The following is a 27,355-nucleotide window of genomic DNA, read 5'->3' as shown; positions in this document are numbered from 1 at the left end:
ATTAATTCATTTGAGTGTATAGGCCCCCACTGAAAGAATCATACTCAGGACATATTTAAGGTTTTGCAAATGTCTAGTATCATTATCAGAAAAAGGAAGTAATACTTAAAACATAATATCCAACCATAAAGGTATTAATTAAGAAAGTACAGAGTAAGTCAGTAATATATCTAATGGGTCCTCCTCCATTTCTACAACTGTGACATCGTCATCCATTCAACTATTATTGCTACCAGAGGTTCCGCCTCTTTTGTGTTCCCTTCACAGACTCCAAACTCTTTCCCCGGCTTCCACCTGACGCCTGAGTCAATCGTCGTATCATTAAGCCAAGGGCCTGGCAAACTGCTAGGCATTGGGGATGTACAGACCTCACAGCTCTGGGTGTTGCAGTTTACCTGTGTGCAAACCCATGGAAGAGACACCAGTAATCAGATGGCAATGATCCACATATTTTTTTCAATGACTCTGGGTCAGGAAGGTGAAAGGTAAAAATGTGATCTGTCTTACATCATCTTCATCTCTACAGAGATGCCCACCGTGTGACTTACTTTTCATAATCCTATTCCAGCTCTGTTTTCAGAAGAAATGAAAGAAGCCTGTTCACACTTACCACACATTAAATTATAGACTTCAATACTTTCAAAAGAGTCAACTTCGATGCTGTGCTTGAAGCCAGGTCCATAGCCGATAAAGAGAGCCTAGATTGGCCAGAAAAGTTAACAGTTTATCAGTTCATATCAGCTATGTATGTAGCTGGTGAAAAAAATTATTTTATATTATCCATATTGTACATATATAGACTGGTTATGTTAAGATATCAGAAAAATACCGTGCCCACAGGCTTCATAGGATATGGTGTTAACCCCTGTTGCACATGTAATCTAAGGACATGTAGGATACTTCCCTCAGCTTTACTGTGATTCCTGACTTGACAGTCAGAAGAGAACAGATGATGAAATTGTTTCTCATCTGTGAAATGGGATATGCCCACCCTACACAGTGCTGTAGGGATTAAATTAAATAACTGTTGTGCGTATATTTTGAACTTTTAAATTGCTAGATGAATGTAAGGCATTACCTTCATTTAGAACAAGTATGATATCTTTTCTCCTCTTAAATCACCAGCTTTCATTTACTGTGAAAGCAATATTCTTAACAGAACACAAACATATGCAAAATGATTATTAGAAATTTAGTATGAGGTATAAGTCATATAATACGTCATACATGCCTGAAACATGAATATTTTAACAAATTCTATTAATACCATGCTCAAAATAAAATGACTACATGCAATCATATGCTTCATTAATTCTCATCCAGGACATGTAAGCACAATCCGTGTTTCTAAATCTAAACTTTGAGAGCTTGTTTGGAGGTTCTAGCAGGGGAGCGCAGCTACTCGTATACCCTTGACCAAAGAACGGTCCTCGTCTATCGGGGAAGGTCGTCCTCTTCGACCAAGCACTGGGTGTTGTATGGAAACCAATGTGACAATAAATTTCATATTTAAATAAATAAATAAATAAATCAAAACTTTGTATATCAGTTTTTCTTCAGATACAAACTACTATTTTTTTTAAGTATATCAGATTTACTTACTTGCATATTTGAAAATATATTGTCAGAACCATGGAATCCAATTCCACAATGCTTCCTTTCTGCAGGATTCCTAATTTTGACATAGTATGAATTAATGATGTGAAGTCTATTCATAGTGCAAAATTTAAAGTCACATTATTTCTGTTAATCAAGAATAAGTAACTATTTTGTTAAACAAACCAAAAAATGGTAAACAAAACCACCTGGCTTTGCAAAGCAGTAAGAGGCCACCCTTATCTTTTATTTTGCAGACAAATCAACCATAAATGCAGGATGGCATAGAGGAAAAAAGCCACTAGCACTGACACAAAACTAGTTTTGAACCCTGACTATGCTATTTGCTAGCTGTGACACTGGCCATGTAGTTCTCTTATCTTCGTTTCAATCTTGTTGTATTGGGTTGTCTGTACAAATTAAATGGCTTAGCCTAAAGCAATCTTTGGAATATAGATGTTCGTAAAATATTGGTTCTCCCATGAAGGCAAGAACCATCCCTTCTTTCAATGTTTTTCTTCCAAACACGAAAAGCACAGCCCTCTAGTAAAAGTAGAGACAAAGTAGAGACAGTGAAACTCTTAAAGTGAATCCTGGTTCATTGCTTAGGTTTTGCTTGACAGGGGTATTTATTGTCCCTGGCTTCCTGGCAACCATCCAAAGAGTTAATTATCAGGTTTTGAGATATTAACAATATTAACCATCCAAATAATTCTCCAACACATCAATAAACTTTAGAGCTGAAAAAACAACTTTGTAAAATGAAGAAAGCAATTGCTCATTATCATAAAGAGGTTTTACCAATTATTCGCTGGATCTGAAGGTATTATTAGGATAACTGTAATGTGCAGAAGAGATAAGAGCGGCAAGTGGTAACACCAACATGGAACATAAATAATCAATATGGATGTGGGCAGAGGAGTGGCTCCCAGCTGGGGGTGAATGGCCCTCCCCAGGGAACCTATAGCAATGTCTGCAGACATTTTTGGTTGGCTCAACTATGGAAAGGGTGCTTTTTCATCTAGTGGGTAGAAGCCAGGGATGCTTTCAAACATCCCACAATGCACAGGAGCACAGGACAGCCCTCCACAACAAAGAATGGTCTGACCCCAAAAGGTCAATCCCGGGTTGAGAAGCCCCAGGACAGAGTGAAGAGAATCATCTGTGCACAGTTTTCACACAACAACATTGTTGAAAAGGGCCCAACAGTTACGCTGAATGACTAACATATCAGGTGAGGTTTACCTGGAAACCATCAGAACTTACAATGCAAGTTGCCACTGAGGATCCAAATAGAATGTCAAGGGCTCAATCCTGTCGTTTTTGGCAAAGTGCAAACGCTTCGGTAAGAAATGCTTGAGGTAAGGTTTGAAGTGCTGGTTTGGCTCCCGGCACTGATATTACAGAAGGTAAAGAAAAACTCTTATTTCGATATTTTCTTAGGTGTAAACTTCTTTTGAGACTGTATTCTAATTCCGTAAGATTTTTTTTCTGTTAAAAATTTTACCAGTCTGCTCAGTAAGTCACAGATGCAAAAATAACGGAGTCCCTCTATTCCCAACGATTCAATATTCGTATTTTTTACAGGAAATCATAATTGCTACATAAAAAAAAAACTAAAATTCTTAGACTATGCCATTCATTAATATTTGGGTTACTATCGATGATACCATTTCCAAACATTCTTATAACTGCAATGGTAATCATTTTCTTCAATATTTAAAACACTTCGGGGCCCCTGGGTGGCTCAGTCAGTTAAGTGTCTGACTCTTGGTTTCGGCTCAGGTCATGATCTCACAGTTTTGTGAGCTGGAGCCCCATTCACATTGTGCAGAGACTGCTTGGGATTCTCTCTCTCCCTCTCTCTGTCCCTCCACTGCTTGTGTGCTCTCTCTCTCTCAAAACAAATAAATAAACTTTAATAAATAAATAAATAAAACATATCAAGTAAAAAAAATGTACTATAGATAACTCATCACCAAGTCAAGAATTTATTTTTTAAATGGGCATAAAAGGATTGGCAGGAAATATATAACAATGCCAACAGTACCTATGCTGAGATAGCTATAGACTTTTTCCCTTCTATTTTTCCAATTATTTCTTTACTGTTATAAAAATTAATTGATGACAATAAATGAATTCTTAAAAACTTTCAATGCTGGTTTATTGGGGTGTGTCCTTAAAAATCTTTAAAAACTATAGGGCGTTTAGGGGCGCCTGGGTGGCGCAGTCGGTTAAGCGTCCGACTTCAGCCAGGTCACGATCTCGCGGTCCGTGAGTTCGAGCCCCGCGTCAGGCTCTGGGCTGATGGCTCGGAGCCTGGAGCCTGTTTCCGATTCTGTGTCTCCCTCTCTCTCTGCCCCTCCCCCGTTCATGCTCTGTCTCTCTCTGTCCCAAAAATAAAAAAAATAAAAAAATAAAAAAAAAAAAAAACGTTGAAAAATAAAAACTATAGGGCGTTTAAATGTTGGCCCACATACTCAAAAATTCTAATGATAAAAAATCCCAAGAACAGATACTGAACTTTTTTTCTAAATATATATTAAAACTAACAATAGGTAAATAATGGAAAAATAAATACACTCACGGAAAGATTTCTGGCAAGGTCTTCATAGTCAACTGAAGGGGGACAAAGATAAGAATTAATCATGGATGTTATGCTACAATTAGAAATAAAAATAAAACAAAAATGTTGAATGTCAGACTCAAACTCAAAGCAGGTTCCAAACAGCTTATTTAAACCATTATATATTAGTGGTTGGTAGGAATGAGACAGATCTTTAGGAACCACTCCGTGCCTGTGAAATCATGTTGTACTGTTAAATGAAGAGACAAGTTAAAGAATATCTATCTATCCATCCATCTGTTCATCCATATGTGTGTCCATTCATCTGGCCATCCATCTATATGACCATGCATCTAGATCTAGTATGATTTCATAGTGTAAAAATTTAAAAAAAAAAATAGTGTTTTATATACGCATAGCAGATATCTGGGAAGACATTCCAAGCCTAACAGTGTTTAATCTCTAGAGAGAGGAAATGAGGTGTGAATTAGGGAGATTTAAGGAAACCGTTACTTTTTATTTTATATACTTTGATATTTGGTAACTCCAGAATTTCCAAATAAAAAGGACACTGGAAAACGTAGAAGAGAGAGCAAGTAGATAGTTTTGTAACTGAATTTGCATAGCAAGACCACACAGATTTACTTAGTGTCTTCTGTGCTACGAATCAATATATGTCTAGATTTCCAAAGATTCTTCTAGCCATACTTTAGAAAAGTTTGAAAAAAAATTTCAGATACAATAAATGTTTTGTATTTATATTTCATGTATGTATATTGATAAATAAATATAGATATTTTTGCCTTAATTTGGGAAACAGAGGCCTAATGAGAGAAAGCTAAAGCTTAGTCATCCCATCCTAAACATCTCTGGGCACTGCCTCCGCCTATATGGTTTTATAACAGGTTTTATAACAATTGTATACGACTTTTAAGCAGGCTACAACAGAGGTGCAAACAGTTAGGAAATGCACTTGACTTGCAAAAGAATTAACATTTAAAAAATTTCCTTGGCAATTTGGGTTGCACATGTGGTCAACATAGAATTGAAATTTCTTCTTCTCTGTTTACAAAACACATTCTCACTGTGTTTTAGAATGGTAAAAGAAAGTCATTTCTGAGGACAGAAACCAGCTATTTATGGAATTATAAGAATTACAGAATTTCCTGCATTCCTCCTTGTGACAGAATATTATTTTATAACAGCTCTAAGTTATTTTAATGAAATGTCATTAATGAAACTTGAATAAATGCAGATGAACTTTTAAGTTTTGTTTTGTTTTTTGTTTTTGTTTTTATTTTTAGTACAAGTAATCTCGAACCCAATACAAGTAAAACACACACTACGACATAAAAATGTACTGAGCACACACACATAATATGCTTAGCAACAAAAAACAAAAATAAGTGGTTAGATCTATGTCTTGAATAAAATCCCTTTGGGTGCAGAAGACCTGCATTGGAGATTTAATCATGCAAAGGAAATTAACTTGATGCACTTTAGTGTGGAGATACAATAATTTAGAGGAATGTATTCAGAATGTAATCACATTCAAAGTTAGCATCCATATATACTTACATGAAAAGTACTTATCCGGGACATCAGAGGGTCTCAAGCGAGCGGCAGGTCCATATACAATTTTAATATTTTTAACATCTCCCAAATATTTATTCAGATACACATATTTCTTGCAACTGCCCTGTTCCATGCCTAGGAGAAAAAATTCCCAAACATGTTACAACTTCAATAAGGAATTTCACACATAGAAGAGAATTTCCTTCACTTCCAGAATGTAATTCAATAAATATGTGCTCAGTGCTCATGTGAGTTAAACATCTAGTAGGTAAGACACAGAACTTCAGCTGTATCCACCATCTCACTTAAAAAAAATATTTTCCCCTTCATCCACAATTACTTTATTGTTTCTTCTAATTTAGGTAGGTGAGGAGGAATATCACAGCTTCAGACCAAATAGCAAAGCTTAGTTGTTTTCATAAGATCACCTAGAATAGTAACTGGTATTATAAAATTCTCAGTGTCATTCCAGAACTGCATTTTCTTTGGAACAAAACTTCTTACAGCTATTTCTAGAAATAGCTTTTAGCAATTATTTCTGACACAAACAATAACAACAAGAAAAAAAAAAAACAAACGCAAAGGGCGTGTTTTCTATTTTCTTGTACATTCATTGCTTCTGCACTCTCAAGGCTGTTACACAAACATGTTCTAAAGGTCAAAATAAGTAAAAAGTGAAATTAACATAGTACTAAAATTAATACATACTGCTTCTAAAATCAGATTTTTATGCTAAATAGAAGATGTACATAATAATGTATTCATTAAATCTAAAATTATTACACTACATTTACCAAAATTAAACATTAAAAAACTTTTTTTAACTTTTCAAAATTCCTGGTACAAACCTTCCTCAAATCAGGAAATGGGTGCATTATCATTGATAGCTGTGAATTCTGTGCTTTACTTGTACTTTATATTTTATATAATTTTTTCCTAAACATTTTCCACAACAAACTACATTAAAAAAAAACAAAAAACAAAGAATTAACTATAACAATCAGAAGAAATAATGAAACAATAACCAGTCAAGGAACCCTTTTTTGGGGCACCATTTAACCTGAAGGGTAAATGATGAAAATTCAGGTTACCATGATCTGAAACAAGGACGAGGTTCAGGCACTGATGCAAGTTCAGCTCCTTTAGACCGTCCATCAGCATGCCAACCATGTTGTCAACCCTCTGCAAAGCTCTGATGACCTAAGAAAGGGAAGCAATTTCATGTGATGGATTCCATATTAACGGCTATTTCTATGTAAAGCTATCTCTGTTCATAAAGGAAAAGTTCAGTGGATGCAACTACTATGATGAACTACATATGATTTGCATTAGGCTAAGACAAGCCAGGTAAGATAATGCCCATTAATAAAAAGAAGGGCCCAAATCCGGTACATGCTCAATCCTAAGTACTGGAAATGTCACTAGCCGACCTGATCGTCTAAATTGCCAAAAATGTTAAAATTATTCATGAAATGCTTTATAGTTCATTATGTTTGATTTTTAAAACTAGAACTCCTAGGGTGTGCCTGGGTGGCTCAGTCAGTTAAGCCTCCAACTTTGGCTCAGGTCATGATCTCACGGTTCGTAGGTTCAAGCCCCGTATCGGGTGACAGCTCAGAGCTTGGAGCCTGCTTCCGATTCTGTGTCTCCCTCTCTCTGTCCATCCCCACTCACACTCTGTGTGTGTGTCTCTCTCTCAAAAATAAATAAACATTGACAAAAATGTTTTAAATTAGAACTCCTAGGAATACAACCCATTATTTCCTTGCAAACTGCATGTATTTTGCACACATCTATCACGAGGACAGACTAGCAAATAGTTTTAGTAACTTGCTTTTGACATTTCTCTTTTCGGCTCTCCTTGCAAAACCAGGAAAATTCTTTGCAGCTCTACATGTGCTTTCTGTAATGTATCAAATCAGTCTTATCTCTATAGTCAATTTATTCCACTGTAATAATGAAACAACCTCCTTCAATATGGTCTTTCATTCAAAGCCACCCAAGTAATGCAAGTTGGAGTTTTTAAGTATTAAAATCAAGTGGGTTTTGATGTGCCAGTAATATTAGAATTTAACAGAGTTTACAAGCTGGTGACTATGATACAAAAAGCAAGGGGCTCAATCTTGAATGAAGATGAATCACAAAAATAGTCCTTTGGAAAATCTTCAGTGAAATTAGAAAAGGCAGCACCGATTTCATAATTTATATGAGCTGATAACCAAACAATTACAAAATGATCCTCAGACTTCCTTGTAGCCAGACTGACCTAGACATGAGTTGTGTCAGTGAATTTAGTGAAAGAATAAAAATTACACTAGCATCTGGTCAATTGTCAAACCAAGAAAACACTGACACAAAACTTTTCCCTGTCACCAATTATGACCCAGTCACCTTATTGACCATGTGTCTTCCTTACCTCACCTCTAAAGAGCAAAGCAAGGGCACACACAATTAGTAACTACATTAGAGCTGCTGGAGATGTTAGGAGCTAATAGACATGTTAGGATAGGCTCTGGTCTGGACTCTGTGCTAAAGAGACTTTGAGGCTCACAAACTATGCAGACTAGGGTGAAATTCTAGCTATCCCTAGTCTTTTATCTCTTACAGTCATATGGGGGAAAAGATAACAAGGATTCTGAGATTAGGGACCCTGGCTATACCTCTTCTTCCTTTCATCATGACCACCAATATGCCTAGATCCTTACTCCCTGTTTCTTTTCAGATCTTGGGTCACAGATAAAATATACAGCATAAGGGAAGTCAGCTTAGAAGTACAAGGAAAGAAGCTCAAATCGTTTTCTGTTCCAATGCTTCCTCTGCTCCAAGATATAAAAATTCTATGGCCGCACAAAAACTGAAAGCAGTATTTGATCTTTCAAAGCACTATACCGATTACAAACCTAGCCAGGGGTTGGCTAAGTTCCTAAAAGGGTGTCAGGTCAAGTAAGATCTCATGTTGACAGCCTTAGTACATGAACCATTTCCTCATCTCTAACTTCCTAGTAACTGTTCAATAAAACCATGGTTATTTGAAATTTTCTATAGTGTTGACAAAATCTCCTATTCTTTAATGCCCAAGCTCTGTTGTAAGCATGATCTCAGAGGTCAGAGCTAGATCTCCTAAGGCGGAGAGATCATAGTAGGCTTCTTGTGTTATTTGACTAATTCTCCTATATTTACATAGAAAATTGAGCACTGGATGTCATATGTAAGAGAGGAATCACTGGGTTCTACTCCTGAAGCCAAGACTATACTGTATGTTAAGTAACTTGAATTAAGAAGAAAAAAACAAAACTTAGGGGTGCCTGGGTGGCTCAGTCAGTTAAGCGTCCGACTTCGGCTCAGGTCATGATCTCACAGTTCGTGAGTTCAAGCCCCACATTGGGCTCTGTGCTGACGGCTCAGAGCGTGGAGCCTGCTTCAGATTCAGTGTCTCCCTCTCCCTGCCCCTCTCCCCTGTTCGTACTCTGCCTCTCTCTCTCAAAAAAAAAAATAAATAAATAAATAAACAAACATCAAAACAAGAACTAAAAAAAAAAAAGAAAAAAAAGAAACCAGTCTATGGACAGGCCAGAACCCTGGCTATCTGAACCTTTGCTATCCACACTCTTGTTTCTCAAACAAAGAATAAAATAAGTCAAGATTGAAAAAGAAAGAAAAAAGAAAATTGGAGTCCTACCCATTTACAAAACTTCTAAAGACCCTTAGTTTTTAAGCCAATGTAGGGATAAATGGAGTGGATAAAGGCTTTGGAAATGAGAATATAGAATTTAATTTATCATCAGTTCAACTGAGCACTGTGGAAAGTATAGACCAGACTACTGTTATTTTTACTAGAGTGCATCCTTTGGTTTAGTAAAATTGTGCTTACTACTCTTCCCAGAATCATGGAATCTTGCTAGAATGGTCTAGAAACCTGCTTCAAAGCAGGTTTAGTTACATGACACCAGGTTTCATGAAGTGATCACTGATAAAAAGGTACTTACCTCACTGCTGACTGGTCCATACGAATGACCTGAAGAATCTGGTTCTTCTAAATACAGAGTGTAAAAGTGTGGTCTAAATCAAACAGCATCAAAATGTAATATTTTATAAACACATTGTAAAACAGAATGAAAAGTATAACTTAACAATTGATAGTGATTAAAAAGTCTACAACACTGGGGTAACATTTCTAATCTTTCTGAGAAATAATTTGCAGATTTGGAGTTCTTCAAAATGGTAGCCATAAGAGCTCCCTAAAGAGTTTATTTGGATATAAAATGCCAGAGCCAACTGCAAAGTTTTCTTGCTGCTTATTTTTAAATATTCTGTGATATCTATAAAACAAAGGAGTAGTTACCATACAAATTAGTCATCTACATACCTTTCATCTTTAGGAAGCTGCAACCACTTAAGAACAGCTAAAATCCTTTCTTCAAATGGTACTGAACTAAAATTAAGGATAAACAAAATGAAATAGTCTGTGACATTGTTTGAGTTTAAAATATCAGTGTGTTTCTTATTGAAAAGCACACTGAAAGACTAAAGCAATTGCATGCATTAATTGTGTTTGAAACAATGTATAAGTTTTATTTGAAAACTCCAACTTGTTTTCCCAATAAAGGACCAAAAGTTAAGGTTCACATTGGGGAAGCTTCCATCTGGGGAAGAGAATGAAGGCAAGTGTTTAATTTGCTGACATTTTTGTTATGTAACTAATATTTATTAAGCATTTATTGCCAATTACAGTTCTAAATGGTGTCCCCATAAGCATCCCAATGAAAGCTGCACCTAGGTTTAAAAATGTGCTTCTGACATCTACTTGATGATATTATGCCTGTATCTGAGAATAGCAATTGCTACCACATGAATAACCCATGTGACCACCATACATTTCACAAAAGGTACCTGATGGAGAACTCACTTGCTCGTGACTCTTAAAAAGTTGGAGTCAGTCGCTATGACTTCATTTTTTATTCCTGCCCAAAGATCTGAATGCAAACTGTAACATGTAACCAGCACTTTCTAGAAAACCTTCAGAAAAAACTTTGTCCAGTTTCACTGTCCATCCATCCCTTCAAAACTCACCTACCCTCCACCTAAAAGCTATCTGAGATAGAGTTCTTATTCTGACCATTCTCATTTTTCAGCTAACGTTCTATGCAAATGCTATCACTTAGGACTTGATAAAAAGGAGAAGCTGAGATTAAAAAATAAATAAATGAGCAACTCTGAAAAAGTGCACCTATACCTACCTATTATACATTTTATAGATGTCTGGGAAAATTCCATTAATTTCCACGTCTGATCCTGGCCAGAAAAATGTACCGCTTTTCAGGCCTTGATATTTAGCAGTGATCCAAATCTGGGGAAGAGAATGAAGGCAAGTCAGAAAATTACACAACTGTTCACTTCTTAGCAAAGTATACACTCATGTAACATCAGTGTGTTTCTCTCAAGTGCTAGACTATGTTTGAGGTTAATGAGCTCCAGCAGCGAGACTATAAAATAATCAATATGACTCTGAACAGCAGCAAAATAATAAGAACTTAAATTAACCTAAAAAATATAGACAGTCCGTTTTCAGAAATCTCTGCAACTTTCAGAGCCACACCCCTACTTAATGGGGTTTCCCCTGGAAAGAAGAAAAAACCCCCAAATATACATGTGCTTAATGTGCTGACATTTTTGTTATGTAACTAACATTTATTAAGCACTTATTGCCAATTTCAGTTCTAAATAGTATCCCCCTAAGCATCCCAATTATTAATTTAGATAATCCTCACAATAACCCCGTAAGGTAGTTAACAGTATTATCTACAGTATAAACATGAGAAAATGGAGGCAGAGAAAGAATAATTTGCCCAAAGTCACATAACTTTAAGTGTCAGCACTAAAATTTGAATTTATACCCTGTAAATTACACATCATGCTCTTTTTCCTTCTAAGAGGAATATCAAGACTATCTAAAAAGACCCCATGGGATTTTTGTGGAAATTTCTGAAAAATACAAAGAAACACATCTGAATCATGGCCAGAAAGAATCTTTGTGTTAGCCAATGCAAATGAAGTCAAAGTTTACCTCCTTCAGAAACCATTAGTTTTGTGTGGATCAAAAGACTGCCCCGACGACTTCTATACACTCCTAGTGTATAGAAGGTGGAATGAAGCAGAAAAGAAAAATGGTTCAGAATTACCCAAACCCAGTTATGAAATAAACTACTCTCATTACGCAATGATACAAGCTGTGTTCACGATGATCAGCATCTGTCTCCATTTACAAAAGGATGGCCACGACACAATAAATGAAGTAGGTTATTAAAAGCTCCAGAGAATCTGGTAGTTTACTCTGACTGAAATAGAAGAGAATTAAAAAAAAAAAAATCTTAGTAGCCAAAACAAACAAACAACTCACTGGTTCTCCTTTGTACCACTCAGGATTAAATTTCTCTTTACTTTTAAGTGCAAAGTAAGCATTCATCTTGGGATCATACATTTTATTGTCAATTATGCCATGGGATTCTGGATAAAGTCCCTAAAAAATATAAAAACAGGTTTTATGCAAGTTGTGAGGTATTTTTTGTTTTAATGTTAAATAAAATCACAAAACAAAATCATCAAAGAGAAACATGTAACTGAAGCTACAGGGAACTTGGCAGAGTTAAGGAGGGAAGAACAAAACTTTGGGATTTTTAAAATACAACCAACCACTCAAGGTTTTATATAGTATTTGTACTTTATTTAACAGGAGAAAGTAAGTAGGAATGCTATGGATAAGGGCCTATATTAATAGGCAGCTTCCTCAATTTCTAAAAAAGTGCCCTATTTTCCCATTGCATTGCTGAGTAAGGAATTTCTGTAGAACAAACTATGTTTTGGTTCAGTCTGAGAAGAGCTTGCATTAATACAAGCTAAAGAATTCATTTTCTGGCTTGAACCCTAACACCTAATGAATTTGACTTTTCTCTTGGACTCCAATTAAATTGGCAAACTTTGAAACAAAAACAGGGCTGTAATCCTATCTAGAGTCAGGCAAAGTGGCTTGCTTAAACTCATACATCAAGATGACTGGAACAGGTTGAGAATCCATGAGTGTAGGACAGATTTGTACCAACAAAGCAAGCTACAAAACCATAAGAAGAAACAAGACACAAAAATTGGAGAATCTTAAAGCTGAAAGGAAACCAAGAACTCAGTTCTTAGAGTCTTCAGTCACCTCTTTTCAAGATGGAAAAATTGAGACCAGAATGAAAGGGATCCTCCCCAAACTACACCTAGTTGGTGGCAGAGGCAAAGACCAAAACCTAGGTTTCCTTGCTTAACTACATTTTGGAAAAAAGTTATTCTTTTCTGATCCGATGTCTAATTATTCCCTCGAAAAATGTAACATTTACATCTCACTTCTGTGAACATGTAAAAGTTGAAATGTGGAGCTTACGGTGACAATGCTGTAGTGATTGGGAAAAGTTTTTGTTGGATATACTGGTCTCATGTTTCTGGTATATGTTCCACAGTTTTCTATAAGGGAAAAAAAAAATCAAAGATTGTTGTTAAATGCAATCAATAATCTGTTTAATTCATCTAGCTTTGGTACGAAGTAAGTCTAAATAGTATTAAAAAAAACTAACCCAGGAGGGATTTATAACCATATGAAAATTTAGGGTTAATTATAAAGCAACACTGCAGATTCAAATTCAGTGTTCAAGTTAGTTTTCCTCAGATAAATATTAAAGGAAATAATTAAGTCTATGAAATAATTATCCCATACTTATCAAAAACATTAAGTTCTGGGTAGACCATTTGTACTAATGATGCCTACTAGATCTTTGTCTGATATTATTTGGTGGTCACATACCTAAATTACAAGAGATAATTTTAAAAAAGCAAACTGCCTCCTATGATTTCACTCATATGTGGAATTTGAGAAACTCAACAGATGCCCACAGGGGAAGAGAAGGAAAAATAAAATAAAAACAGAGAGGGAGGCAAACCATAAGAAACTCTTAAATGCAGAGAACAAACTGAGGGTTGTTGGAGGGGTGTTGGGTGAAAGGATGGGCTAAATGGGTGATGGATATGAAGGGAGGGCACTTGTTGGCATGAGCACTGGGCATCATATGTAAGTGATGAATCACTGATTAAAAAATAAAGGAGAGAAAAAACAAACTGCACGAGTAGCAAAATCTGCAAAATTAAAACAATGGTGAAGCAGTAGCTGGGGTGGCAGTGTCTCAGTCTGAAAATCCAGAATCAGCTCACTCTGGACATACTCAACACTGCTCTAAAGACAAAAAGGCATCTTCTGGCTTCAAGTTAGAGAAAGGCACAGAAGTCAGACTGTTCCAGATTTAGCCCTGGTGTCACGCTCCTTTTCTCCCGCCTCTACTATTAAAAAAAAAAAAAAAAAAAAAATACATACACCTAATGATTCTAGCATCTCAATAAGTCATTGCCAAAAAATGTCCCTCAGGTTGGCATGTGTCTATCTCAATGCCTTCCAAACAGTCCAGAATTACAGAGTATGTTCCTCAATTATCCAAAGCTGGGGCTTAGGCAAATGGTGTACTGATTTCTTTTAAACGTCACATACAGGTAGCTACAGCTATTTAATTCTGAACTCAGGATGCAATGTTTGGTGCCATTGAAACAAACTTTCCTTTTAATGGCAACAAAGGGCCGGATTCAAGCTTCAAAGCCCATCATGGGCCTAACAGGTCAGAATAAAGCCTTCCCTGCTCTTGCATGCTTTTTGCTGACGACTTTTTTTTTCCATGTCAAACAATTATTTACAAAAACGATTTTCTTCTAGGTAGAAATTAAAAACTGAAATTTTGGGCACCTGGGTGGCTCAGTCAGTTAAGCATCCCAGTTTGGCTCAGGTCATGATCTCGCAGTCCATGAGTTCGAGCCCCGCATCAGGCTCTGTGCTGACAGCTCAGAGCCTGAAGCCTGCTTCAGATTCTGTATCTCCCTCTCTCTCTGCCCCTCCCCTGCTCACACTCTCCTTTCTCTCCCTCTCTCTCTCTCTCTCTCTCTCAAAATAAATAAACATTTAGAAAAACTGAAATTTTAAAAAGATACTCCCAAATTATTTTGGTTTGTCATAAAAGAAGTATAATAAATGTGCACATGTATTTACTGAGAGTGATTTTAATGTTTAAACTAATCTCATACACTCAAGCCTAATAAATAATATTTTACAATTCAGAACTCCAACATAGTTGTATTTACTTCCATTTCAGTTTAGCGTTCCACTGGAACTACTTAATTATTGATCACTGATAATGAGCAAAGTTCTCTAATTTTTATACCCATAAACTATTTTTTTTCCTTTTTCAGTAACGATGATACAAGTAATACCCATATAACTGGGGGTTAATGTGGTTTAAAACCCTGGCATTAATATTAAGAAAAGACTATTCTACTATTGCATCAATAATTGCAAACTATTCTACTATTGCATCAATTGTAATCAATTCTGATTACAGAATAATCATCCAATTAAGGCCTTGAGTGAAGCAAAGAAATTGGAAGGATGCTACATGGTACTATAGGATAACTAGCAAATACTCAATGTCTACACTACTAGAAGCATATCAGAAATACCTTCAGTTTTTGAAATTCTATTTTAAGATGTAATAATTATTAAATGATTTTTCCACAAAAGGAATCCAAAATTCTAAAAATACATACAGATTTATATGCGTGTGTATATATTTATATATAACCGTATATATACACATGTTGTATGTGCTTGTGTGTGTGTGTGTGTGTGTGTGTGTGTGTGTGTGTATAACTGTACTATCTTAGAAGTATTTAAAAGGCAGCTTCAAAGTAATTACAATATTGAAGACTAGTTCCTTATCATCAGGTTCAACTACTTTGCCATAGAGAGGTTTGCTAAAACACATTTTGCCAGTATTTTTCCAAAAAAAAGACTGCCTCTCTAGTCTATCTCACTGAAACTGTGACACCTCAACAGTGAACTCCGAAGTTACTTACTTAGTCTGCTAATAACAGGAAGAAGGCCACCCCAAGTGTGTAAATATTCTGCCCTGAAGCCATCCAAAGAAAATAAGAGGGTAGGAGGCGCTTCAAACCTGGGTAATGAGAAAGAAGAAAAACAATGTTTAAAGAAGCAGAAGGAGGATACACATCCAATGAAGATTTTTCCCTGGCACACGGAAAAATGAAAAATGAAAATTTTTCACTGAGGTCAGTATGTAATCTAAAGTAAATTAACAAGTTCAACAAGCATTCTTATAAAGGAGATATTACATTTATATTCATATATATGCTTTTATATTTCACTATATATATATGTCATACACACACACACACACGCACACACATATATATATATATACATATGTATATATATATCATCTACTAGTATTTTCAAGCATTTACACCATTTTGAGCCACCATATGGAGAACATCATTCATGGTTCCTGCTATTCCAAAAGCTGGACCAAATGCTACTAAAATGTAATAATATTTTCCCAATCTCCAGGAGAATAAATGTTAGTAACAGCATTTTCTAAATTATGTTTTTATTTCCATTAAGATTTTTCCTGAACAACCACTTTTTGATATTGTCTACATGAATCTAATAGATGGTACCCCATATCACAAAAATTATACATAATATTTGTGTTTTTTTAAATTTTTTTTCTAACGTTTATTCCTTTTTTTTTTGAGACAGAGAGAGACAGAGCATGAACAGGGGAGGGTCAGAGAGAGAGGGAGACACAGAATCTGAAACAGGCTTCAGGCTCTGAGCTGTCGGCACAGAGCCCGATGCGGGGCTCAAACTCACAGACAGCGAGATCACGACCTGAGCCGAAGTCGGACGCTCAACCGACTGAGCCACCCAGGCGCCCCCATAACATTTGGTTTTTAAGTTTACTGTATTTGAAAGATGTTACTATTTAGTTGAGAAGTTTGAGATATATTTACTACATTTAAATAAATAAACAACAAATGATCCAAAGCTAGAAATGAACAAGGAGGGCACGTGCGTGTGCATGCATGTGCGCGCGCGCGCACACACACACACACACACACACACACACACACACACACACACGATGTATGTGGTGCACAAATCCAAAGGAGGAAAAAAAAAAAAAACAACAAACACGTACAATGATGTGCTCAGTCAAAGTGAATAACTATGGAAAACTGTTACATGGCCAAACCAAAATGGGCATGGTTCAGAAATTTTGAACTTCTAATGATAATTGGGAGACTGTAGGGAGTTGAACACTGCAGGATAACTGTAAAAAAACTTTCCACTTAAAGCTTACTCAGTAATTTAAAATTTGAGAGCAAATGCTAAACTCTTCTTGCCTTTTTCAATTCTACCTCCTCCTCAGCTTACTCTCACATGCAAACACAAAAGGAAGAAGAAAAGAATATATATATCGGTATGTGATTTCCACTAACTAGTATTTGCATCATAGCTCAGTTGGAAGATTCCAGAACCAATGCCTAGGGTCTCAGTGGTCCATCACTGTAGAAAATTATTTGTATTCAATCAACATAAAACATAAACAGTTTATTGTGCCATCAGGTAAATACACTGGTTTAACTTCCAGTAGAATAACACATGTTCTAACTTATGATCTTATTGTAAAGAAAGGAAGAGTTACAGATCCACTACAAGGATCAACATTACAACTGAAAAGTAATGATCAATACGTAGAAGGAAAAGAAAGATTCAAAATTCACTAAGTCTAAATTTTCCAAGATATCTTGAACTTAAAAGACAGCTCAAGGCACAGGAGCGTACCCTTTGAAAAAAGTCTCTTCTGTTGGAATATTTTGGTTTGGGTTTAGTTTTTGCTGCTGCTATTACTGTTGCTTTAAACAAAAAAAAAAAAAAGTACTCTTTCATCCAAAAGAAAAAAAAAACGCCCATCTTATAAAGCAAAACTAAATTATATACACAAACAAAATAAGCTAAAGTACAGCTTTAAAATGTTTAACAGTTTGGAAAAAAACTCATTACTTTAAAAAGGTAAAAATATGTTTCTGAAGATGAATAAGCCAAATTATATGAAATAGTAGATCTCAAGTGGAGCAAAGAAAATTTACGTTACATCTTCACAAAATCTCCCCCTTTGAATTCCACACAAGATTTTTTGATGGCCTAGTATCCATAAGGTACTGGGCAAAATACTTTAAGGACAAAAAGAACAAAGATGAATTATAAAACTTACACAACATTCGCTCACAGACACGTTGCTTATCTCCCGAATTTATAAGCGAACCAAAATACAAAAAATAAAAAGGAAGCTGTAAAGTAACTGGCTACAGGTTTCATTCTTAAAACTAAGTAAAGGGCCTTTCTTCCTAAGGAGAAAGACAACACACTTCCAGCGACCCTCATGAATACTAAAGACTAAATAGTCGTGACCTCTCTTTTTTCCATTAGCTTCCAGAGTGGGGATCATTCCATAATCAACCGTATGCCACAAGTGCCCACCACAGGGCCTGACTAAAAATAGCATTTAATGAACCAATGACTAATTATTACTTCTATCTTTTCAATTTAGAAAGAGAAAAAAAATAGTACCTTAACAAAACAGTATCTCAGAATATCATCTTACCCTGCTGGACACTTTGGCTCATTAATGTTCTCACATGTTTCTTCTACCCAACTCTTCTCTCCTAAAATATTTTCAAGAAATAAAACAAAGTGAACATATTGAATAGTGACAATAACTGTGATGCTGTGAGACATCTTAGGACAGATTCCAAAAACAAACCATGTTAACACATATATACGTAATATGGGTCATGGTTCTAGGGAAATACAATAAATTCAGTAAGTTATTATGTCTCAAAATAACAGCCAGTTGATATCAGGAAGAAAAACAGTGAATGGAAAACTAAATGCAAGACTCAAACATGTGACTGTATTTGTGAGAACTTAAAGGCATCTTTTCCATTTTCAAGTTGTTCATATTTTCAGCCAACATTTACAACCCTCCTTTATCCACTAACATCTTCTAGTATTAAATCCTTGATGTCTTAGTTCCTCTTATCAGTTTCAAAGAACCCTGTAACTGGATGAAACCTCACAACAGCATCGGTTTACATAATACCCCATATAACCTCGGGCAGTAATTTCACATCTACTCTTTCAACACATGGCATACATTGCCCTCATTTACATTACGAGGGAACCTGGAACGTAAAGATAGCCAGGACTACAAAAAGTGATCTTTCCACAAAGCAGCATTAAAAATGTAGCTAATATCAAAATAACAATGAAGGGGTGGCAGCAGGAGAGTGAACTACTATAGACAGAACAAGATTTGCCATGTGTAGATAAAAGTGATTCTTAAAAGACTGATGAGTACAAGATTCATTACATACTTTCTTTATTTGAATTTTACTCTAATAAGATGTTTTTTAAGTATTTTTTCAGCTAAGACAGTTGGTCAACAAATATGACTCCTAATGTAAAAAATGACACCTGTGCAAAACCTAGCTAACAGCTAGAAGGATGTTGGGCTGCTGCAGAGCCCGATGGGCGCATGGGAACCTGACCTCGGCACACAGAGCTATAGTTGACACAGCAGTCACCCTTGTCCCTGCAGTCATCCGAACAGGAGCAAAGGCTTCTGGGCAATCTTTTCTCACCACACCTGAACTTGCTGCAAGTCCATATATGTTCTAGAAACAAATAACAACAAAAGGCGTGTTATGGTCCCAATTTAACACATCCGAAGTAGACACAGAACTGTTCTCTTCTGGAGCACGATCCAGGAGGGACAATGAACTATTTCATAACTCAGTTACTCACAGAATCTGCCACCACAGTGGTCGACCTGAACTAACAAACAGAAAGCATACAAGCAACAGCTGTTATTGTTTCACTAAAGAAAACAGAATTTCATCATTTGAAAACATGGGCAAACATGGTTATTATACAATTCATATACAGATCTTGGCTTTCTCCACCAGCCATTTTCAGGGTTCTCAACATTTAATCTGAAACTGGCTTACTCCCATTTAAATAGGAAATAAGTCCTATGTAGACAAATCCGAATGGAACAGAAAATATACACATTCTGATGGTTTTATTTCAAAGTGTTAGGCAGGTTTCTAAGTACACCTGGAACGAATGTGACATTCTGTGTCAGCTACACTTCAGTAAAAAGAAGTGGATGTCTAAGAACTCTTGCTTTAGTGAGCCCACACTGAAAATACTCATATGTTTCAAGAAGACTTTTTGCAGTGTAAGTGCAAGTTCAATTACGCAGGCTCTCGGCATACATTAAAAACAAGCACAGTTTTGCTATCCATAAAGTGTTTAACAAAGGCAAAATACATGAAATTTCTTCTCTAAGGAAATACAAAGGCCAATTTTTTAAAAAAGCCTCAAGTGAGTTCAATAAATCACATTTCTAAAAAATGCAGAACTTTTTTTTTTTGATCTTTGACTAGTGCCCATGACATCATCTTTTCCCCTGCGTATTTTTATTTACCTGGTTCTATACACGTCTCCTGGTAATCCAGACAGCAGTTTCCAAGGTCAACACAAGCAACATCACAGCGGCAGTTTCCAAATGTTCTCTCAAAACAGCGACCTTTGCAACTTTTAACTGAAAATATTGAATAATGAGTTAGAAGTTTCTAATCACAGAATCAAGAAGCAAACATCAACTAGTATACATAAGCTAGATTCAAATCCTACTTTAGAAAATACAGATGGGGTAATGAAGTTATCCCACAATCTTTTCACAAAATACACATAGAAAGTGGCACAAAAAGAAAACTCTATCTCTTGTCATAGGGGGGAAAAAAAGAAGTTTTAAAATTTATTACGAACCTTACCGGGTCTGATAAGACTTCAATATTTATGGCATGGTAAAGAAAAGTCAGAATAAGGACTTGTTCTTTTTATTTTTTTTTTTAAGTTTATTTATTTTGAGAGACAGAGAGAGCGAGAGAGCGAGCAGAGGAGGGAAAGAGAGAGGGAGAGAGAGAATCCCAAGCAGGCTCCACATTGTCAGCACAGAGTTTAATGCAGGGCTCGAACTCAGGAATCATGAGATCATGACCTGAGCAGAAATCGAGTCAGACGCTTAACAGACTGAGCCACCCAGGCACCCCTCTGAATAAGGACTTGTTTTGAAAGTTTTATGCTTATATAACATTCTCTAAAATTTCAAACTGTGAGAAAAGACTTTAAAAGTGATTATCTGAATATTTCAGGAGGAGAAAGAATACCTGACCCACCGTACTCTCACTCTTGGTTTATCAAAGAAGTAATGTGCTTATGCAGGACATTCTGCAGGACTGTCCCTCCCACCATCACCTAACGTACACATTTCACCTTCAGATCCAATCGGGTTCCTACACTCCCCAGTCAAGGTCCAATTTCCTTTGTTTAAGCTTTTGTAAAACCTTGTCCTTCCCCTCAGTCACTAATTCCATTTGAACTAGAGTATTTGGTTAATATCCCAGTCTCACACTGAACTACCAACTTCCATTCATTCATTCATTCATTCATTCAGAGAGAGAGAGAGTGCAAGCAGGGTTAGGGCAGAGAGACAGAGAGAGAGAGAGAGAGAGAGAGAGAGAGAGAGAGAGAGAATCCCAAGCAGGCTCAGCACTGTCAGCACAGAGCCAGATGTGGGGCTCAAACCCACAGACTGTGAGATCATGACCTAAACTGAAATCAAGAGTCAGACGCTTAACCAACTGAGCCATTCAGGCATCCCTGGACTACCAACTTCTTGAGAGCAAAGTCCACACCTGCATTGTACCCAGCACACCGCATCCCTAGAGCCCAGCAAGATGCTTGACTATAGCTGATACCAGTAAGTTTTTGTTAAATGGATAAATGGCGGATATGGAAGGAAAACTTTTAATTAAATATAATAATTTTATGTTGTGCTTACTATATACCTGGAAAAAGCTAGGTTCTCATCAGATTACTAAAACATCAGGATGGTAAGGAAAAAAAAAAAACCCACTTGTAAAATAATGAAAGTCCAACAGAAAAAAAAAAGAATAATCCTAGCTCCTGACTTTAGGGATCTCCTAACCCAAGAAGACACTGCCATAGAATTTAACCCTCATGACACTGGGAAAATTGGCAATTTTAAAGATATGAAATGACAACAGTGATTTCTAAGGTCAGGAATACTAACGTTCCTGACCTGGGCAGGGCCAGGGAGAGCTGTTAGAATAATAGCTACTGCTTGAGGCTCATTATTAAGCACCTAGTAGTTTGTAAAATACTGCGCATACTATGTTAGGTTTAGATTAAAATTACTTTTTTTAAACCTTCAGTTTTATTTTTATGTGTTAAACTAAACTCAAAGTTTAAACTCAAACTAAACTACTTCATGCCTATGCCTAGATGAACATTAAAGTCTGTAGCTATTTCATCTTGTTAAACTTAAGACAGTTTTGCTGTGGATAGATGGCTGACCAAACACATGAAATTACTACATTTAATTCATTTAAGCAATAAGTGAAAACTTAAAAATCAGTACACTTGTTTAAATGACCAATATTATAATCACAGAAGAGTTGAACAGGAAAATAATTTTTCAATTTTCAAAACTGAATTCCCAGGGCGCCTGGGTGGCTCAGTTGGTTGAGCATTTCAACTTCAGCTCAGGTCATGATCTCACACTCCGTGAGTTCGAGCCTCGCACCAGGCTCTGTGCTGACAGCTCAGAGCCTGGAGCCCACTTCAGATTCTGTGTCTCCCCCTCTCTCTGCTCCTCCCCTGCTCATGCTTTGTCTCTCTCTGGCTCAAAAAGAAATAAAAACATTAAAAAAAATTTTTAAACTGAATTCCCTAGGAAGACCATCAGTGATTTCACATGGGGGAGAAACCTACCTCAGAGCCAAAATAATGACTACTGCAATGTACTATGATTCAGAGTTTTGTTAGTTACAGTAATCTCATCAATGCTGGATAGATTTCTGCACTCAATATAAAGAAAAAAAATATGTAGAAGCTTAAAATTGTCATTTCACTATAGCTTTGAAACCACAAATGCTCGTAATTTTAAAAGCCGTTAGGGCACATAATGATAAATTTCTGATTGCCCAGCGATGCTAACTGGTTACCAAGTAATCTTTCCAGGCTGCTTCAGCAACTAACTCCTTGGGAAAAAAAAAAAAAGAGTGTCCTCAGAGTTCCTGGAGAGAGTCCAGGGAGAAGGGCTCCAGGGCGCAGCACCAAAACATTCAGGCCATATTGGCTTGTATGTTTCACTGCTCTTAATTTATTTTTTGTTGTTTTGGGGATTTGTTCTTTGGTTGATTTTTTGGTGATAGCCCCTCTTCATTGTTTTAGGGTGAAGTTTTACAACTAAAAAAACATTACATGGCTAAAATAATAAAAGAGTTTTAAGAAGACTTAACCATTATCACATCTGCAATAACTATGGAGTACCCACAGATTAGGACAGGACACTTTTCTCAGTCACATTCTGAAGAGGACTAAGTAGCAACACACACCCATGTGTGCACACACACACCCTAAATACTGCAGCAATTACCTTCTTTGGCACAGCTTGGTTTCAGCCCAAATATACAACCAAGGATTGTTGTTAACACACAGACTGACAATACCTGCGGGGAGAAAAAAGAAAATTATATAGTTTCAAAACCCTTCTATTTCTTCAAATGTTTCTCAGCGTGCTGGGGCCGCTCTGTCTCCTGCTGTGGGTACAGGTCACGTGGATATGCGTGCTTCGTGAAAATTCAAACCCCATGCCTACACTTTTTGCACTTTTCTGCATGTATGTTATACTTCAAGAAAAAGTTTGCTTACATGTCAGCAAACAAATCTGTGCCATCCAGGACGAATGTTTCCAGAATTTCCCAGTTAATGCAAATGAATCTAGTCAGAGAACTTGAAATAATTAAGGGATGGAGTGGGGAAAATCAATTTACAGATTCAATTTCCTACTTGCTAATCCATAAAACGCAATATGAGAATATTAGCTGCCTCTTTGAACAGGTTAACTACACAAACCTGAACAATATTCTCGTATGCCCCATGGCAGCCTATGGGAACGGGCACTGGATGGGGTTAGGCAACTGCACTGTGGCCCCAAATGTTACCACAAACTGGTTGTGTGATTTGGGGAAGATCACTTAAGTGTTCCAGACATCAAATTATTCACCTATAAAATTAAAGGGTGAGACTATATGGATCTCTAAAAATCTTTCCAGCTCTAACATTTTGCCACTTTCTCAATTCCCCACTCTTGTGGCCTTTGATTTTAAAATAAGTACATACACCAGACAGAATTTTTGTTTGAGAATTAGAAAAAAAGGGGGGGGGAAATACGTAGATTCTAGAACAACCCTTAATTTTTTTAGTGGGATGGAGTTTCCTTGACAGCTCTCTGGAATCTCACTTTGCAGGAAAATCCAACAAAATACGCATTCAGTACCAACTATGTGTAATGACTATGTTATGCACAGGAAAGACATACCTCAGGGAGCTGCTATTTGTGTGGGCAAGGGTAAAAATAACAGCATAAATGGCTCATATTTGGCAGGCTCTAGGAGGCACCTGCAGTTACATAGTTGTTTAAAGAAGGAGAAGGTTTGGGGTGGTTGGGGAGAGAGAGATCAGAGAAGGCTCCACAAGAGAAATGGGTGAATGGGGCAGGGTGGATGTTGGGTGCGGGCTTTTAGGAACTCACTCCCTCAAATAAAACATATCAAGTACTGACCATATATACCAGTCCCCAGGTTTAGGTACTGAATACTCAGTAACAAAACAGACATGACCTTTGTCCTCAAGGTGCCTAATGTCAAGTGACTGTAAAAACTAAAGAGAAAGTAAACCGTAAGTAAATTGAATCAGGAGGTCTAACTTATTGCAGAAGAAAATGGGGTAAGGGAAGGGAAAGCAAGAGTGCAGCGGGTCTCAAACACAACTGGGTCTAGGTGAAACCTTTTTTTAAGGAAATAAAAAAACCTAAGCATACACACGTCCATTCAAATAGAGAGTCATCAGAGGAAAAGCTCGAACAAATATGTAAATAATGAAAAATGGAACAAAGTACCAGAACACTAAGGGATTCTCCTAAACCTTTTGAGGTGTAAACTAACACAAACATATGAAAGGTAATTTAAAAAAAAATTAATGCTTATTTATTTTGAGAGAGAGCAAGAGTGCAAGTGGGGGCGGGGGCAGAGAGAGAGAGAGAGAGAGAGAGAGAGAGAATCCCAAGCAGGGATTCTCTGCACTGTCAGCACAGAGCTGCACTGTCAGCACAGAGCTGGACATGGGGCTCAAACTCAGGAATCGTGAGATCATGATCTGAGCCGATATCAAGAGCCAGAGGCTTAACCAACTGAGCCACCCAGGCGTTCCATGAGAGGTAATTTTTACGTTTCTATCAAAAACATTAAGAACTCTTATGGTCAATTATAAACATACAAGGAAATGAAAAAATTGTACATCTCATCTGTATTTCCTACACTGTAATTTAAAACATGGAGGGTTAAAGTTTTCTTAGTAATAAACTTATCAAGAATAGTCTGAACAGTGCTTTCTCTTCTTCTCATCACATAATTTGCAATCCATAGTGAGAAACTTTTCCGTGCCTTAACAAACTGCCACATTCCTTTGCAAGCTTAGATCAGTTCCCCATGTTGTAACCTTTGCACTTTTAATATCGTCAAGTATCTGCAGGAGTTCGATTAATATGAATTCTTGTGCCAGTGTCATTTCCTCTGGGACATCTGCATCCTTTCATCACAACCACACTCCTCACCAGGGGGATAACCTCGCCATCCCCGAGTTCCTCTGGCCGCAGAGCTGGAGGCTGGTGAACAGAGGCAGTGTGAACATTCCCGCAGTTTGCTTTTCCTTCCATAACCCCATTTACTTTTGAACTGAATTTCACTTCTGGCATTATCACATTACCTAGTTTGCATCTTTATCGGCCAATTCTCTCTTTCAATTATCCATTTTATAAACTGTCACGTACATTCACCACCAGGAGACACAGAAGCAACCCACCACTTGCCCTGCTGTCTGTGAGCTGCTGAGCAACAGAAGCAGACAGTAACCAATCACTGACAGGCTTTAAAAGGACCCACGTTGGTCACTGACCACCACACGCATGTGTTATGTACGCAGTGATCTGTGGACTGAAAAAGCTAGCAGCAAAGGCTGCACTCTACGCAACGCCCCCCAGTTAATAAATCTTGGAACTGAAATTTGAACCATGTTGTTTGGGGACTAGTGTTATTTAATTAAACTGTGGTGACCGAAACTGAGCATGCCAGAGTCCTGCAAACCTGGGCTGCCTGTACTCGTACAAGTGGGCAATACAGCTGTCCAAAGATGCTCATTTCAAAACCGCTTGTATCCACAATGAACAGACACGAAAACAAACAAAAAAAACAAGAACTATAACCCACGTTCATCACGTTAAGAAACTGGCTTAAAAAGTCAGTTTCATCAACACAATCTCAGGAGGTCAGCCTCAGAGATAGGCATGTCAGAAGTCAGAGAGGAAGGTAAAGACGACGATAACAACAACAAAACTGAGATAGAGCCAGAAGAAGCCAGAAGCTGAGGAGGCACTCCCTCAATCTCCTTGGGCAAGTAAGAATATCTCCAGAGAGTGAAGAAGTCTACCTGGGGCTCTGTAGTAAGGAGGGGGTGCAGGACATCCTAAGTGAGGATGGCTGCAAATATGTGGTAACGAGGGAGACAGAGTCAACAAAAGCATAAAGACCTTCAAGCTCTGGGAGCCCAGCTGAACCCCAATACGTGGATTATAATGGACCCAAGTGGCCTGGAATTCCAGGGCTGGGAATAGGGAGATGGGACAAAACGATAACATGGCATGGGGGATGGGAAGCAGGGGAAACAGAGCAGAAAAGCTGATAAAAGTCAAAAGGTGGCTGCAAAGGCTGAACAGGGTTGAGACCATGTGCACATGGAGGTTCGAGAACTGGGAGAAGACAGGGGATCCGGTGCATGTGGAAGTGGGAACAGGGAGGGAGCAAGGAAGGAGGAGGGATGGAAGTTACGAGCCTGAAAGCAATTTCAGAGTCTGAGTGCTCTGAAGTGGGACAGTTTGGAATGGAGGTGAAACCAAAGGGAGAAACCTGAAATCGGCAGAAAATACTCCTTGGAAGCAAGATGGCCCAAAAGTCCAAGTACTTGCACTAGTAATCAGAGTTAAGTTTATACCAACAAATACAAATCACAGTGAGAGAACTTTTTTACATTCAGAAATGTATGGCCTTAAAAGACATACTCCCTCACTGCTGTAAGAAATTCAGTCATGGTTGGGGCGCCTGGGTGGCGCAGTCGGTTAAGCGTCCGACTTCAGCCAGGTCACGATCTCGCGGTCCGTGAGTTCGAGCCCCGCGTCAGGCTCTGGGCTGATGGCTCGGAGCCTGGAGCCTGTTTCCGATTCTGTGTCTCCCTCTCTCTCTGCCCCTCCCCCGTTCATGCTCTGTCTCTCTCTGTCCCAAAAATAAATAAAAAACGTTGAAAAAAAAAAAAAAATTTAGAAATTCAGTCATGGAGCTGTATTACCCACAACTGTACTGTCCTTCCCAAATATAAAAAAGAACTTGCCAACAGTTCTGTTACAATTAAGTCTCACCTTG

At 37.3% G+C, this 27,355-nt stretch overlaps 1 protein-coding gene across 1 annotated transcript in view; it reads right to left on the bottom strand.

The window, feature by feature from the left end:
- The window catches only part of ENPP1 (ectonucleotide pyrophosphatase/phosphodiesterase 1), a 72,699-nt gene that overhangs the window by 18,135 nt on the left and 27,209 nt on the right, over positions 1-27,355 (bottom strand). The window contains exons 2-17 of the mRNA XM_078447321.2: positions 23,260-23,332; positions 20,221-20,337; positions 19,280-19,405; positions 18,334-18,394; positions 15,722-15,819; positions 13,158-13,237; positions 12,135-12,254; positions 10,975-11,084; positions 10,104-10,169; positions 9,724-9,796; positions 6,829-6,937; positions 5,741-5,872; positions 4,184-4,215; positions 2,863-2,990; positions 1,603-1,672; positions 611-698 (exon numbers count right to left, since the gene is read on the bottom strand). Coding sequence (XP_078303447.1) covers positions 611-698; positions 1,603-1,672; positions 2,863-2,990; positions 4,184-4,215; positions 5,741-5,872; positions 6,829-6,937; positions 9,724-9,796; positions 10,104-10,169; positions 10,975-11,084; positions 12,135-12,254; positions 13,158-13,237; positions 15,722-15,819; positions 18,334-18,394; positions 19,280-19,405; positions 20,221-20,337; positions 23,260-23,332 — 1,483 coding nt within the window. The remainder of the gene's footprint in view (positions 1-610; positions 699-1,602; positions 1,673-2,862; positions 2,991-4,183; positions 4,216-5,740; positions 5,873-6,828; positions 6,938-9,723; positions 9,797-10,103; positions 10,170-10,974; positions 11,085-12,134; positions 12,255-13,157; positions 13,238-15,721; positions 15,820-18,333; positions 18,395-19,279; positions 19,406-20,220; positions 20,338-23,259; positions 23,333-27,355) is intronic.

The sequence above is a fragment of the Panthera onca genome, chromosome B2 (assembly GCF_046562875.1).
Source record: "Panthera onca isolate mPanOnc1 chromosome B2, mPanOnc1 haplotype 2, whole genome shotgun sequence".
NCBI lineage: Eukaryota > Metazoa > Chordata > Mammalia > Carnivora > Felidae > Panthera > Panthera onca.
Note: the sequence above shows the minus strand (reverse complement) of the source record. Positions and strands in the feature narration are given on the sequence as shown.